Source organism: Bombina bombina, chromosome 2 (genome assembly GCF_027579735.1).
Source record: "Bombina bombina isolate aBomBom1 chromosome 2, aBomBom1.pri, whole genome shotgun sequence".
Taxonomy (NCBI): domain Eukaryota; kingdom Metazoa; phylum Chordata; class Amphibia; order Anura; family Bombinatoridae; genus Bombina; species Bombina bombina.
The window spans coordinates 168341174-168358678 of record NC_069500.1 but is presented as its reverse complement, the minus strand read 5'-3'; the positions used below and the strand labels follow the sequence as shown (position 1 = coordinate 168358678).

The 17505-nt window shown below is 40.1% G+C and overlaps 1 protein-coding gene across 1 annotated transcript in view; it reads left to right on the top strand.

The window, feature by feature from the left end:
• SGTB (small glutamine rich tetratricopeptide repeat co-chaperone beta) overlaps positions 1 to 17505 on the top strand; it is a 300564-nt gene that overhangs the window by 128010 nt on the left and 155049 nt on the right. Inside the window, exon 4 of the mRNA XM_053701340.1 lies at positions 11985 to 12066. Coding sequence (XP_053557315.1) covers positions 11985 to 12066 — 82 coding nt within the window. The remainder of the gene's footprint in view (positions 1 to 11984; positions 12067 to 17505) is intronic.

Genomic DNA, 17505 nt, shown 5'->3' with positions numbered 1-17505 from the left:
CTTTGACTCCTCCCTGGAGTCTAAATTTAGTTCTTTCAGTTCTTCAAGGGGTTCCATGTTTTTGGTTGCTATTTCTTCTGCTAGAAGAGTTTCTGAACTATCTGCTTTGCAGTGTGATCCACCCTATCTAGTGTTCCATTCAGATAAGGTTATTTTGCGTACCAAGCCTGGTTTTCTTCCAAAAGTTGTTTCCAACAAGAATATTAACCAGGAAATAGTTGTTCCTTCTTTGTGTCCGATTACCAGTTTCAAAGAAAGAACGTTTGTTACACAATTTAGATGTAGTCCGTGCTTTAAAGTTCTATTTAGAAGCAACAAAGGATTTCAGACAAACTTCTTCTTTGTTTGTCGTTTATTCTGGTAAGAGGAGAGGACAAAAAGCTACTGCTACCTCTCTTTCTTTCTGGCTGAAAAGCATTATCCGATTGGCTTATGAGACTGCCGGACAGCAGCCTCCTGAACGAATCACAGCTCACTCTACTAGGGCTGTGACTTCCACATGGGCCTTCAAGAACGAGGCTTCTGTTGATCAGTTATGTAAGGCAGCGACTTGGTCTTCTCTGCACATTTTTGCCAAAATTCTACAAATTTGATACTTTTCCCTGTGGCGGAGGAGAATATCCCACAAGTAATGGATGACGCCGTGGACCGGACACACTGTTGGAGAAAGTAATTTATCAGGTAAGCATAAATTGTTTTTTTTTAAAAAACTGAATTAGTATAACAGTTGTCAATGTTTTGGTGGGTTCTTTATTTTATAGTACAACCACTATGCATAGTTTCTTCTATATAGGGCCAGATTATAACGACGAGTTCAAAATATCTCTTTCTCTTGTAAGGTGTATCCAGTCCACGGGTTCATCCATTACTTGTGGGATATTCTCCTTCCCAACAGGAAGTTGCAAGAGGACACCCACAGCAGAGCTGTCTATATAGCTCCTCCCCTAACTGCCACCCCCAGTCATTCTCTCGACAAGAAAGGACGTATCAAGAGATATGTGGTGACTTAGTGTAGTTTTTACCTTCAATCAAGAGTTAGTTATTTTTAAACGGTACCGGTGTTGTACTGTTTTACTCACAGGCAGAAATTGGAAGAAGAGTTCTGCCTGGAGATTTGATGATCTTAGCGGTTTGTAACTAAGGTCCACTGCTGTTCTCACACATAACTGAAGAATATGGGACAACTTCAGTTGGGGAAACGGCCTGCAGATTACCTGCCTTGAGGTATGTTCAGTAATTTTATTTCTAGAGAGATGATATGAGTTCTAGAAAATACTGACAGAGCCTTGTGTACTGAGGTAAGCCTGATGCAGTGATTTAACAGCAACTGGGATCATGCTTACAGAACAGGGTAATACTCATGTTAATACTTATATTACTTAGGGACAAAACGTTTTCATGATTTTAAAAATAGGACGTTTTTTTCTCTGAGGGAGATAACTCTTTATTTGGGGCCTAGTTTTCCACATGGCTAGTCAGATACTCCTAGGAGTACTTTCTTAAGGCCCCTCTGGCATCCAGTACATGGTGGGAGGGGCCTATTTTAGCTCTCTAAATGCGCAGTTTTTATTCAGACTGAGACATCCAGCTTCCCTAGAGGAGTCCTCTGACACCTGAGGACCATTACAAGGGGTTTATTTCTGCACAGAATCATATTTGTGGGCAGGTAGGAGCCTCAGCAGTGCTGTGGCAGGGTGCTCAACTGTCTTAACGTTTTTTTAACGTTTTTCAATCCGGTGTGGGGCCTAAGGGGTTAATCATCCATTTGCAAGTGGGTGCAATGCTGCTTTAGTCCCTTACACACACTGTAAAAATTTCAAAGAATTTGCTTTATTTTTTCACTGTTTTGCAGTTTAAGTGTTAGTTGTTTTTTTTCTCTTAAAGGCACAGTAACGTTTTTGTTTAATTGCTGTTTTACCTTTATTAAAGTGTTTTCCAAGCTTGCTTGTCTCATTACTAGTCTGTTAAACATGTCTGACATAGAGGAAACTCCTTGTTCAATATGTTTAGAAGCCATGGTGGAACCTCCTCTTAGAATGTGTACCAAATGTACTGAAATTTCTATAAACTATAAAGACCATATTATGGCACTTAAAGATTTTTCTCCAGGGGATTGTCTGACTAAAAAAAGGGAGATTATGCCATTTAACTCTCCCCATGTGTCAGAACTTATAACTCCCGCTCAAGTGACGCCAAGTACATCTAGCGCGTCTAATTCGTTTACCTTGCGGGACATAGCGGCAGTTATGAATAATACCCTGAGGTATTTTCCAAACTGCCAGGGTTACAAGGAAAGCGAGACAGCTCTGGGGCTAGAACTAATACAGAGCTTTCTGACGCTTTATTGCCTATGTCCGATATACCCTCACAATGCTCAGAAGCCGAGTCAGGTGAGCTTCTATCTGTGGGTGACCCTTCAGACTCAGGGAGGGCGTTACTTCAGCCTGATTCTGAAATGATAGCGTTTAAATTTAAGCTTGAACACCTCTGATTATTGCTTAGGGAGGTTTTAGCGACTCTGGATGACTGTGACCCCATTGTGGTTCCAGAGAAATTGTGTAAAATGGACAAATACTTTGCAGTGCCTGTTTACACTGATGTTTTTCCAGTCCCTAAGAGGTTTTCGGAAATTATTACTAAGGAATGGGATAGACCAGGTGTGCCGTGCTCTCCCCCTCCTGCTTTCAAAAAGATGTTTCCCATAGATCCCGCCATGCGGGACTCGTGGCAGACGGTCCCTAAGGTGGAGGGAGCAGTCTCTACCCTAGCTAAGCGTACAACTATCCCCGTCGAGGACAGTTGTGCTTTCATATATCCTATGGATAAAAAATTGGAGGGCCTCCTTAAGAAAATTTTTATACATCAAAGTTTTATCCTCCAGCCTCTTGCATGCATAGCCCCAGTTACTGCTGCAGCGGCTTTTTGGTTCGAGTCTCTCGAGGAGGCTCTGCAGGTAGAGACCCCGTTAGACAATATTTTAGACAGGATTAAAGCTTTTAAGTTGGCTAATTCCTTTATTTCTGATGCAGTTTTTCAGTTAACCAAACTAATGGCTAAGAATTCAGGCTTTGCCATTTTGGCACGTAGGGCGCTATGGCTTAAGTCCTGGTCAGCAGACGTTACTTCAAAGTCTAAACTTCTTAACATCCCCTTCAAGGGACAGACCCTATTCGGGCCTGGTCTGAAGGAGATCATTGCTGATATTACTGGAGGAAAAGGCCACGCCCTTCCTCAGAATAGGTCCAATAAGTTAAGGACCAAACAGAATAATTTTCGTTCTTTTCAAAACTTTAAGAGTGGCGCAGCTTCAACTTCCTCTAATGCAAAACAAGAGGGAAATTTCGCCCAGTCCAAACCAGTCTGGAGACCTAACCAGGCTTGGAGCAAGGGGAAGCAGGCCAAGAAGCCTGCGGCTGCCTCTAAGACAGCATGAAGGAGTAGCCCCCGATCCGGGACCGGATCTAGTTGGGGGCAGACTTTCTCTCTTCGCCCAGGCTTGGGCAAGAGACGTCCAGGATCCCTGGGCGCTAGAGATTGTTTCCCAGGGTTATCTTCTGGAATTCAAAGGGTCATCTCCAAAGGGGAGATTTCATCTCTCACAACTATCTGTAAACCAGATAAAAAGAGAGGCATTCTTACGTTGAGTTCAAAACCTACTGGTTATGGGAGTCATCCACCCAGTTCCAAGAGAGGAACAGGGGCTGGGTTTCTATTCAAATCTGTTTATAGTTCCTAAAAAAGAGGGAACTTTCAGACCTATCTTGGATCTCAAGATCCTAAACAAATTTCTCAGGGTCCCATCCTTCAAGATGGAAACAATCCAAACCATCCTCCCTATGATTCAGGAGGGTCAATTTATGACTACAGTGGATTTAAAGGATGCTTATCTCCACATTCCGATTCACAGAGATGATCATCAGTTCCTCAGGTTTGCCTTCCTAGACAGGCATTACCAGTTTGTGGCTCTTCCCTTCGGGTTAGCCACAGCACCAATAATCTTTACAAAGGTTCTAGGGTCCCTTCTGGTGGTTCTAAGGCCGCGGGGGAAAACCGGTAGCCCCTTACCTAGATGACATTCTGATTCAGGCTTCGACTCTTCAAATCGCCAAGTCCCATACGGACATTGTTCTGGCCTTTCTGAAGTCCCATGGGTGGAAAGTGAACATAGAAAAGAGTTCTCTCTCTCCTCTCACAAGAGTTTCCTTCCTAGGAACTCTAATAGATTCAGTAGAAATGAACATTTTTCTGACAGAAGTCAGAATATCAAAGCTTCTAACCTCTTGCCGTGTTCTTCATTCCACTCCTCGGCCATCAGTGGCTCAATGTATGGAAATGATCGGCCTAATGGTAGCGGCAATTGACATAGTTCTGTTTGCCCGCCTACATCTCAGACCACTGCAACTTTGCATGCTCAACCAGTGGAATGGGGACTACACAGATTTGTCTCCTCTGTTAGATCTAGATCAAGAGACCAGGAATTCTCTTCTCTGGTGGTTATCTCGGGTCCATCTGTCCAGGCTTGGCCTCAACTAGCTGTGGCCAAGTTCATCAGATTTCAGTCGGAGAATATCACAACTGTAGCCTATATCAACCATCAGGGGGGAACAAGGAGCCCCCTGGCCATGATGGAGGTTTCCAAGATAATTCTATGGGCAGAGATTAACTCTTGCCATCTCTCAGCTATCCATATCCCAGGAGTAGAGAACTTTTCATCCGTGGGAGTGGGAGCTCCATCCGGAGGTTTTTGCCCAGTTGATTCATCTATGGGGCAAACCAGAACTGGATCTGATGGCGTCTCGTCAGAACACCAAGCTTCCTCATTATGGGTCCAAGTCAAGGGATCCCCAGGCGACGCTGATAGATGCTCTAGCAGCACCCTGGTCCTTCAGCCTGGCTTATGTGTTTCCACCATTTCCTCTCCTCCCTCGTCTAATTGCCAAGATCAAGCAGGAGAGAGCTTCAGTGATTTTGATAGCACCTGCGTGGCCACGCAGGACTTGGTATGCAGATCTGGTGGACATGTCATCCTTCCCACCATGGACTCTGCCGCTGAGGCAGGACCTTCTGCTACAAGGTCCTTTCAAACATCCAAATCTAGTTTCTCTGTGTCTGACTGCTTGGAGATTGAACGCTTGATTTTATCAAAGCGTGGTTTCTCCGAATCGGTCATTGATACCTTGATTCAGGCTCGGAAGCCTGTCACCAGGAAAATCTATCATAAGATATGGTGTAAATATCTTCATTGGTGTGAATCCAAGGGTTACTCGTGGAGTAAGCTCAGGATTCCTAGGATACTATCTTTTCTCCAAGAAGGATTGGAAAAGGGATTATCGGCTAGTTCCTTAAAGGGACAGATTTCTGCTCTGTCTATCCTTTTGCACAAGCGCCTGGCTGACGTTCCAGACGTTCAGGCATTTTGTCAGACTTTGGTTAGAATCAGGCCTGTGTTTAAACCTGTTGCTCCGCCATTGAGTTTAAATTTAGTTCTTAAGGTTCTTCAAGGGGTTCCGTTTGAATCCTTGCATTCCATAGATATCAAGCTTTTATCTTGGAAAGTTCTGTTTTTAGTAGCTATCTCTTCGGCTCGAAGAGTTTCAGAGTTATCTGCCTTGCAGTGTGATTCACCTTATCTGATCTTCCATGCAGATAAGGTAGTTTTGCGTACCAAACCTGGGTTTCTTCCTAAGGTAATATCTAATAGGAATATCAATCAGGAGATTGTTGTTCCGTCACTGTGTCCTAATCCTTCTTCAAAGAAGGAACGTCTGTTACACAATCTTGACGTGGTTCGTGCTTTAAAGTTTTATTTGCAAGCTACTAAGGATTTTCGTCAAACATCTGCATTGTTTGTTGTCTACTCTGTAAAGAGGAGAGGCCAAAAGACTTCAGCAACTTCTCTTTCTTTTTGGCTAAGAAGCATAATCCGTTTGGCTTATGAGACTGCTGGCCAGCAGCCTCCTGAAAGAATTACAGCTCATTCTACTAGAGCGGTAGCTTCCACATGGGCTTTTAAAAATGAGGCCTCTGTTGAACAGATTTGTAAGGCAGCGACTTGGTCTTCGCTTCATACTTTTTCCAAATTTTACAAATTTGATGCTTTTGCTTCTTCTGCGGCTATTTTTGTGAGAAAAGTCTTACAGGCAGTGGTGCCTTCCGTTTAAGTACCTGCCTTGTCCCTCCCTTCATCCGTGTCCTAAAGCTTTGGTATTGGTATCCCACAAGTAATGGATGAACTCGTGGACCTGGATACACCAGAGAAAACAAACTTTATGCTTACCTGATAAATTTCTTTCTCTTGTGGTGTATCCAGTCCACGGCCCGCCCTGTCACTTTAAGGCAGGTGTTTTTTATTTTTAAACTACAGTCACCACTGCACCCTATAGTTTCTCCTTTTTTCTTGCTTGTCTTCGGTCGAATGACTGGGGGTGGCAGTTAGGGGAGGAGCTATATAGACAGCTCTGCTGTGGGTGTCCTCTTGCATCTTCCTGTTGGGAAGGAGAATATCCCACAAGTAATGGATGAACCCGTGGACTGGATACACCACAAGAGAAAGAAATTTATCAGGTAAGCATAAATTTTGTTTTCGCTAAAGCAATATTTGCGCTACACTTTGTCTTACCAGCCCACTGAAAAGTATGCTGGTATTACAAGTTAGGTGCAATACGAACACACTTTCCAATGGAAGCCTCATTCTGATGCTGTCATACACGGCACAGAACCTAAGCGCAGTGAAGGGAGTAAGTTGCGCAGTGATGGGCAGCAATCTTAAATATATATGTATATGCTTATATACATAAATTTATGTGTATATACACATATTAACACATAAATATTTATGTATATAAGCATATATATTTTCAGGGAACACAGTTACCATAGACCACTAAGTAAAGGCCCTTTTCAGTGCCATTTTTTTTCTAACACCCCACACTTTAGCCCCAAAATACTGCCTAGTGCAGTTATTTTTTTAAAAATAAAAAAATCAACTTTTTTTATTTAAAAAAAAAAAAAAACACTAGACACTGTATTGGCTGTTGATTTCTTAAACGCTAATTACTACTACTATTGCGGTAGCAATAACCATAATTTGAATCAAACTGTGAATTTATTTCAGGTGCTCTTCTGTTAACCCTGTGAGATTCTGTATTCCAAAAAGCTTCAGAACTTTCTATAGATGCTCACATTTCTCTGGCAGCAGCAGCTGGTGAAGTTTAGGGTTAGTGGGGCATATATATATATCTCAGGGTTCAAAATTTGCACTCTTTACTAGCTATTGGCGACTGGAAATTTAATGGGCTATGTGATAAACATTATCTGAAGGGATATTATATATTCTAGAAAGGGCAAAAATATGTTATTCTTCTAGGGCTGTAGGAACACCATTAGTGCTTAGACTGTTACTTCTGAGTGGGTAAACTGGGGGCAGAGATAGAGGGAGATTGGAGATGAAAAGTAAAAGTGTAGAAGAAAATAGCTTTAAGAAAGAATGGAGAGGGAAAAAAAAGAGTGAAGAGATATGAGAGAGGGGAAAGAAAGAATGTAAAGAGAAGATATGGCCTGAGAGAGAAGGGAGGGGGTAAAAAGAGAGATTGAAGAGAGGAGGGAGGGAAGAAAGATAGTTAAGAGAGAGGAGGGAGAGATGAAAAATATTAACCCCTTAACGACACATGTCATACAGGGTACGTCATACATAAACTGGTCGTTAAGGACCAACGACGTTCCCTGTACGTCATTAGGGGTTTAAAGCAGCTGGAAGCGATCCAGATGCTTTCAAGGTATTGATGCCTCAATATTGAGGCATCACTGCAATACCTTTTTTGGCACATTGATGCAGAGAGGGCCAGCGATAGTGCCGATCGTTGGTGGGTGGGAGCAACTGCAAGGAGGGGGGTGGGCGGCCCATCGCTGGACAAGTCCTGGTGACGACACCGGCCACTGTTCCGGGAAGGTGGGCGGGAGCTTGTGGGGGGGCAGGAACGCGCGGGCACGCGCAGGCCACAGTCCGATCGGAGGGAGAGGGGAAATGTTGTTGGGAATGGGATCTTGGGAGGGGGGTAGGGTATAAAGGGGGGCAGCTACACTACGGAAATATGGAGGGGAAGCAAATTTGTTAATAAATTGGGTACTGGTAGGCAGCTGCCAGTACCTAAAATGGCCACAAATAGGAAGAGGGGGGAGGTTAAGAGAGCTGTTTAGGGGGGATCGTGGAGGTTGGGGGGTTAGGAGGAACCTACACTGCAGAAAATATTTATTTATTTTTGAAAAATGGTTTATAAAAAAAAAAAAAAAAGGCTTTTATTTTAGAACTGACAGACTTTCTACCAGTACTTAAGATGGCGGTGACAATTGTGGGATGGGGGAGGGAATAGAGCTGTTTGTGAGGGGCCAAGGAGGGATCAGGGGGTGGGATGTGTCAGGTGGGAGACTGATCTCTACGCTAAAGCTAAAATGACTCCTACAAGCTCCCTACAAGCTACCTAATTAACCCCTTCACTGTTGGGCATAATACAAGTGTGGTGCGCAGCGGCATTTAGCAGCCTTTTTATTACCAAAAAACAACGCCAAAGCCATATATGTCTGCTATTTCTGAAGAAAGGGGATCCCAGAGAAGCATTTACAACCATTTGTGCCATGATTGCACAAGCTGTTTGTAAATAATTTCAATGAGAAACCTAACGTTTGTGAAAAAGTTAGTGATTTTTTTTTATTTGATCGCATTTGGCAGTGAAATGGTGACATGAAATATACCAAAATGGGCCTAGATCAATACTTTGGGTTGTCTACTAAAAAAAATATATACATGTAAAGGGATATTCAGGAATTCCTGACAGATATCAGTTACAACGTAACTATCGCTAATTTTGAAAAAAAAAAATGGTTTAGAAATAGCAAAGTGCTAGCTGTATTTATTGCCCTATAACTTGCAAAGAACATGTAAACATTGGGTTTTTATAAAATCCGCACAAAATTTAGAAACTATTCAGCATGGTTGTTTTTTGGTGGTAGTAGATGTGTAACACATTTTGGGGGTCAAAGTTAGAAAAAGTGTGTTTTTTTCCATTTTTTCATCATATTTTATATATTTTATTAAGGTAAATTATAAGATATGATGAAAATAATGGTATCTTTAAAAAGTCAATTTAAAGGCGAGAAAAACAGTGTGGGTATAGTAAATGAGTAATAGGAAAATTACAGCTAAACCCAAACACCGCAGAAATGTAAAAATAGCCTGGTCCTTAAGGGTAAGAAATTGAAAAATGGCCTTGTCCTTTGGGTTTGCACACAATTACTTTTTTTGCTCCATTTACTTATATGGGGGAATATGTTATTGCGTGTGCAATATTCTAACTTCAGCTTTTTACGTGCATTGGGGTAGTGCGCAAGCAAAAACTGTTTACTTTCAACTTGTAAACTGGCAAGCGTTAAATACTGCTCCACTTGTAATCTGGCCCTAGATTTTGCATGGGCTTCAGTATAGATATCTAGTACTAGAAAAATAGCTGTCACGTGTTCCACAAATAATTACAACAGCTATTTTACTTTCCTCTTGTTGCACCTTTCAACAAATACAACCAATCTATTCCCTCACATTTTTTTGCTTTGAAACCCGCATGATTTGCTTATTCTCTCTCTCTCTCTCTCTCTCTCTCTCTCTCTCTCTCTCTCTCTCTCTCTCTCTCTCTCTCTCTCTATGTCTTGTGGTTATATATCACCCCCTGATTTTTTCCAACTCAATTTCTTGAACGTTTTGCTGCCTGAGTACCTTATTTCCTCTTCTCAGACGCACCTGCCCTCATTCTTGGCAATTTCAACCTCCCTGCTGACAATCCCTCTACCCCTGGATCAAAAGAGAATATCCAGATCTCTTCCTCTTACAGTCTGTCACAATGAACTGACTTTCCCATTCACAAAGATACATTCCATTCATCTGATTTTTAGCTATTGATGCACTCAAATTTCACAAATTCCCCTTGTCCTCTTTCTAACCATCATCTCCTCACTTGCAGCAACACAGCACTTCCTACTACTCTTCCCCTTTCTAATCCTCATACTAAACTCCACAGAAACATAAAGTCACTAGATCAGCAACATCTCTCAAACTCTCTCAAACATCTGCTCTCTTCCATTTCCTCCTTTTCCTGCCTGACAAACCTATAGGTTACTACAACTCCACTCTTACATTTATCCTTGACATTCTGGCCCCTCCTATCATAGCTTGGGAGTCATGCACTCAACCTCAGCCCTAGCATACTCCTTTGTCATGCTACCTGTGCAGATATTGCAGCATGGATGATTGACATTGGAGAAAATCTTGGTGTTCAGCTGACTTTTTTTCACTACAAATTCATCTTGAACTTCTATTATTCTGCTCTTAACCTCTCTAAGCTTATCTCTTCTCTTTCTTCAAACTCAAAATGTTTGTTCTCCACATTCAATACCCTTCTCCACCCACCCCCACCTCCTATTACCACTTCTCTCTCAGCTCAATATTTTACCACCACTTCAACAACAAAATTTGTAGTATGTTGAGAGATTATTTTGTTTCTGAAGGAATCAGTCTCCTACCTGTCTAACTGTACCTTTAATATAGCCTTCTCTGGCGCATCCGCTACCACTTTCTGTCAGGTAACACAACGCTCAGTCCTTGGTCCCCTTCTCTTCTTGATCTATACATCACCTTTATGTTCCTTAATAAAGTCCCACAGGTTTCAATATCATTTTTATGCTGATGATAACCAAATCTACCGATATGAACCAGACCCTATCCCCTTCCTTGCTAACCATGTAACTAACTGTCTTTCTAATATTTCATCCTGGATGTCCTCTCACTACCTTAAACTTAATCTCTCCCCCCAAACGTTCTATACCTTTTGATATTAACATCATTACCCCAACCCCGAATGCCTGATGTCTTGGGGTGACCTTTGACTTAGATATTTCTTTCACTCCTTGCATCCAGTTTTGACCAATTCCTTCCATTTTCCACCTTTAAAAACATATCCAAAATTTGCCATTTCCTTACACAAGACATAAATTAGATTTGAATCCATTTTCTCATCATTTCCCACCTCGACTATTGTAACTCCATTCTCTAGTCTCCCTAGCTGCCGTATCTTCTCTACAATCCATAATGAATTCCTCTGCCAGGCTGATCTTCCTTACAAGTCACTCCTCATCCATTGCACCTCTCTACCAATCCCTTCACTGGCTTCCTCTACCTGCCCAGTACAAAACACACAATACTGATTCTGACATTCAATGCCCTCAATAACACTGCTCCCCCTATATCTCAGAACTCTTTCCTTCCCCTCGCTTCACTCTGTTCATTAAGCTACTGCTCTACTCCTCTCTTGTTGCCTCCTCACATTCCTGTCTACAGGACTTCTCGCTCAACAAGACTCTCCTCTAGTTTTCAAAGTTTCAAGCACTCCTTAAAGACCCTACTGTTCAGGGATGCATACAATATATGCTAATCTTTTCATATATCCGTTCCTCTCTACCATTAGTCATCCTTTTGAACTTCCTTAGCATATAAGCCTAGAAGCGCAGCTGTTTTGTAGATTTCCTTCATGAGAACTAATGTACAAAATAGCAACTCCTGGCAGGGCCCTCTACCCATTTGTCTCATATAAATGCTATCTTTTTTCATATTATACCTATGTTTATAGCTCTGCTGAATCTGTTGGTACTCTACAAATAACTGATAATAATGATGATAATAATAGCTATAATTCTTTCCTTTGAATGAGTTGTATTATATGGAGTTGTCCTTTTTTGTTGATGTACATGATGGTCTTGTGGGGCACCTCTTTTGTATCATATATACTCTTGTTAACCTTGGCTATGAATTAAAAACAGTAAGTATGGATGCTCTTTAAGACGAACAGTCAAATTGTTTTTTTAAACTACAGAGTACCTAAGTGGGTTAAAACTGTACTCTCATTGTGAAAAAAAACTTACCGTTTGATGATATTGTTTTACAGAACGATGCATTAACTCCAGCAGAATCTCCATCATCTTTTTCACCAGCAGAAATAGAAAAAGCTGAACAGTTAAAGGATGAAGGTATGATGCCTACATCTTATTTTAAACAGACATTAAAGTAGAATTGCATAATCAGTAGGTTCATGATAAACGGGCAATGCAATAACACTTACTCTGAAATTCAGTTGAGCAGTAGATTTTTTTTTTCTGACAAATTTCAAAATGACTTTCCATTTCCCTAGCCCCCTGTATCTTAAGACAGCCATTGCACATGCTCAGTAGAAGCTGGTGCATCAGAAGTGTGCATATAAAAAGATTGCACAATTGGATAATGGAAGTTAATGGGAAAGATTATTATTATTATTATTATTATTATTTTTTTTTAAAATTGCATGATCTGTTTGAATAATAAAAGTTTAATTTTGACTTTAGTGTCCCTTTTTAAGGCTACATGTTTGATATTGAATTAAAAAATATATTGACTCTTAGGGAAGTCTCCCTAAGCGTGATGCGGGAATCCAGATGTGGACCCATTGCTCAGTGTGCCTAGAGGGATATGGCTGCACCTCACTGGCGAGGCCCACAATAGGCCGAAACGTACGTCTGAGGTTTTGCTGTTTCTCTCGTTCAGAGAGGGATTGCTTGGTATTTCGGGGCTGGACTGTACTGTGAAGTCAGAATCAGACTGATATGCTACAGGAAAGTTCTTCTCTGTGAAAGGCACATGTTGAGCAAAAAGAGGCTGCTTCTATGGTAGTAACTAGCCATAGAACAAGCTATTATGCTATTGTTCATTCCCAGGTTTAGCTCTTCTCTCTTTTTATTTATGCAAATTATGACTCTTAGGGAAGTCTCCATAAGTGTGATGCAGGAATCCAGACGTGGATCCGTTGCTCAGTGTGCCTAGAGGAATATGGCTGCACCTCACTGACGAGGCCCACAATAGACCGAAATGTACGTCTGGGGTATTGCTGAGCAAAAAGAGTCTGCTTCTTGAGTGGTAACTAACCATAGAACAAGCTATTATGCTATTGTTTGTTCCCAGGTTGAGCGCTTCTCTCTTTTTATTTATATATAAAACATACTCTGCAATCCCGCATCTCCAGACAAAAAAAGAAAATATTATTTAATAAAAAATAAAAATACTTTATTTAGAAAAAAATAGTTAAAATCCATGAAACAACATGTAAAAACATGTAATACAAGTTACAGGCATGTAACAGGGTTAGAACCAACAGCCAAACATGTTTTGGGCCTAATCTCTGCCCTTGTTCACTGGCATATCCTATGTTCCAACCTGATTGCTTTATTTAAAGACTTAATTACCTGACAATTGCAGGCACCTGTTGCAGTATTAACCCTTTACTGTTGGGATAAGCAACATATTTTCTAGTCAAAAATTGAACTAAAAATATTAAATCATACAGAAAACAAATACTTTTTAACAGATAATAAACCTTATTTTGGACTGGACTGGTCCATTCCTGGTTTTTGTATTTACATAGGGGAGATTACAAAAGTCTGTGTCATTTTGGGAGGTTCCCAGTTGGTTTGTTTGGAAGTATGCATTGTGTGGGTGCTGGTTTAGGGTCCCAGGAAGGGGGAGACCTTGACGTGGTTCTGGGCTTGATCCTTTGGCGCCAAATGTAACTGACTTCCCCCAGTTTTGCTTTTAAACATTACTGTGAATCTGCTGGCGAGTGCCAGATTTTCTGTGTGTTGTGTTGATAATGCTTCCCTGTGGGCCTGTCACCCAGGCTGCTCAGGGGTTAACTGCCTGAGTTGCTGGGAACTGTGCAGCTGTCTGTCAGTGTTCAGGGCTGTGGAGTTTACAGTGGCTTAGGATGTGTATCCAGTCCAGTCTGTGAGTGTAGTCCATTCCTGTATTTGCAATCTAGCCCTTAATTTGTTTACAATGATATATTTTACCTGCTAGAGTATGTTTTATTGTTTGAAAACAGCTCATTTACCTTTATTTTGTTATTTGAAATAGCTTTTTGACTATAAAATCCACCAGTTATACTTTTAAATAACAAGCACATTATCTGCATTACAGCTATGCAAACAATTTTAAATACGTTTGCTTATCTAATCAGCTTGGTATCCTTTGTTAAAATCATACCTAGGTAGACTAAGGACTTTTGAATTTAGCTGCTGATTGGTGGCTGCACATATATGCCTCATGTCATTGGCTTACCAATGTGTTCATCTAGCTCCCAGTAGTGCATTGCTCATCCATCAACAAAGGATACCAAATAATTGACGTAAAATTTATAATAGAATTAAATGGAAAGTTGTTTAAAATGAATGCTCTATCTGAATCATGAAATAAATATTTTGGGTTTTATGTCCTTTTAATCTCCCAGTGGGGGGTAGGAGAAAGTGTATTTTTTTTTTATCTGAAAGAACTGGTTGTGCTCATTAAACACCCCCCTCAACCATAATTAGCCTTTCATTGACTAGCTATAGGCTGTGTGTATAGACATATATAACATTAGCAGGTCTGATTTACCTGTAGGCTCAGACCATTTTTGTGAGTATGTCCTTGAGAACAACAGGTGATAGTTTTAATGAGCAATACCGACTATTTCAATACAAAAATATAAATGGAGGAACTATTTCCCATACATTGAATACTCAATGTAGGTATAACAAGCCATTTAGAACAAATTAAAGGGACATTCATTATACGCTCGTTTTTTCTATGCATAAATATTTTGTAGATGAGCTATGGATATAGCCCATAAAGATTTTTTTTTTTTTTTTTAAATGGATAGTTTTGCTTATTTTTAAATAGCATTGCTCTGATTTTCAGACTACTAACCAAACTTCAAAGTTTTAGGAGAATACCGACGTATACCTACTCCAGCTTGCTCCTGTTTGTGTAAAGGGTCTTTTCATATGCAGGGGGAGGGGGGAGTGTCTGTTATTTCCCACTTGCAGTGGGTGTTTCAATAACCTTTTAAACAGAGCTAAATTGGAAGCTTCTAAGTAAGTTTTTAAACAGTTTTATACTGGATGTTTATATCAGTATCTGTGCATCTTATTCTTTATAGTAGTGTCTATTACATGCAGTTATATGAAAATTGGTGTTTACTGTCCCTTTAAGGGGAAACACATTTATAGTACAATGTCCCTTAACCTCTTAAGGACATATGACGGAATTATTCCGTCATAAAACAATTGAGCAAACTGAAAGCTGTGTCCTTAAAGGGTTAAAGAAGCTGAAATGGACCATAAGAAAAACATATAATTTAAAAGTTAATCATATTAGTATTTAAATTAACTTACTTTAATGCAGAAAAGAAGCTTCCAACATTTATAATTATTATATATTTTATATTTACCGTTGGCGTCACACAATCCAGCCCATAAAAATGGTTGGGGGTTCGGTTAACAAGTATGGCCAATCTGATGTCTTTAAATTTGCATATTAATAAGGTCCTTCTGCGTTCCCAACCACATGCGCAGTGTTAACAATCCAAATCGCATGCGCAGAAGATGAGACCTCCTAGCAACCATATTAGTAGAATGTAGGAGGATTGTCTTGTCCATCAATCATTATGAGGAGGAGGAGTCACAAGTCTAATGCTGTGTAATCTAAATGACAGTATAACAAGCTTAGACAGTGCATGCAGAAACCAATATAGCTGAGAAACTCAACTATTACTGCTTGCTACATAACTTGCATGAAAATACCTAGTTTATTTTGAAATTTTATAATATGTTATTAGGATTTTTAACATTCATGATTCAGACAGAGCATGCAATTTTAAGCAACTTTCTAATTTACTCCTATTATACATTTTAATTTGTTCTCTTGGTATCTTTATTTGAAAAAGCAAGAATGTAAGCTTAGGAGCCGGCCCATTTCTGGTTCAGAACCTGGGTAGCTCTTGCTAATTGGTGTCTAAATGTAATCCAACAATCAGCAAGTGCTACCCAGGGTCTGAACCAAAAATGTGCCTGTTTCTAAGGTTAGTATCTTGCTTTTTCAAAGATACCAAGAGAACAAAGGAAAATTGATAGTAGGAGTAAATTAGAGCATGCAATTTAAGCAACTTTCTATCTAAATCATGAAAGTTTAATTTTGACTAGACTATCACTTAAAGCAATCCACATAGGATGGTATATTGATACTCTTGATAGCAGTGTATTAACACAGCCGCAACCTCTGCATCTGTATCGGAGAGGAAGAGCGAGCAGATCAGTAATCATCCCCTACAGAAACGAGCTGCCTATTTTGAAAGAATACATAGTAACATAGTAACATAGTAGATGAGGTTGAAAAAAGACAGAAGTCCATCGAGTTCAATCTATACAAATCTAAAATATATACAAAAAGCTCCAGTTAATCTTAAATAATACCACTAAAAGGTGACCCATTTAATACTAGCAATCCTCCATGAATTTTGTTTATAGACAGAAATGTATCCAAATAATTTTTAAATGTATCTAGGGTATTGTCATTCACTACCTCCTTTGGTAATGAGTTCCACAATTTTATTGCTCTTACAGTGAAAAACGTTTCAGTTGCAGGAGATTAAATCTCCTTTCCTCCAACCTTAAATTGTGACCTCTGGTCACAAACAATTTTCTTGGAATAAACAGAGCTTCTGCCATCTCTGTATATGGGCCTTGAATATATTTATATAAAGTAATCATGTCACCTCTTAAGCGCCTTTTTTCTAAAGAAAACAGACCCAGTTTGGCTAGCCTCTCCTCATAGGTTAAATTGTCCAATCCCCTTATTAGCTTTGTGGCCCTTCTCTGAACTTTTTCTAGTTCTGCAATATCTTTTTTTGTAATTGGTCCCCAGAACTGCACTCCATACTCAAGGTGAGGTCTTACCAGGGCTTTATATAGTGACAGAATTATGCTTTCCTCCCTTGAGTCAATGCCTCTTTTAATACATGCTAGTATCTTATTAGCCTTTGACGCTGCTGCCCTGCATTGTGCACCACTCTTTAGCTTGTTATCTATTATTACCCCCAAATCCCTTTCCTCCTGTGTTTGGCTAAGTCTTGTCCCATTTAAATAATACGTTGCCTGCTTATTTTTACTTCCAAAATGCAGAACCTTAGAAAAAAAATAATCTGGGAATATGCTGCATTTATTGTAATGTAAACGTAGATGGATGATGTCGGCAAGTCCATAATCAATACATTGCGCATGCTAGAAATTAATTGAGCCTGCGAGGGTATGTGCGTACGAGGAGCCATAACTGAGAAAACCCAAGTTGCCCACCGTGATTGGACAATGCTAATAAATCCTACAGTTCATTTGGAAATAGAGAGGAGTTTACTTTAATAGTGTGGCAAATAAAGCAAGGTAATTGTGTCATTTTTCAGTTTATATTCAAGTCTGCATTCATGGAATAAAAACATTTGCCTTTCATATCACTTTAAATATGCAAACGGACCCAAATATAAATGAATTGCTTCTACACGTTGCACAATAGAAGAATGCAATTCCAAACACCTATCCAGGAAATGTCAAATCTTTATGTGAATATTCCTA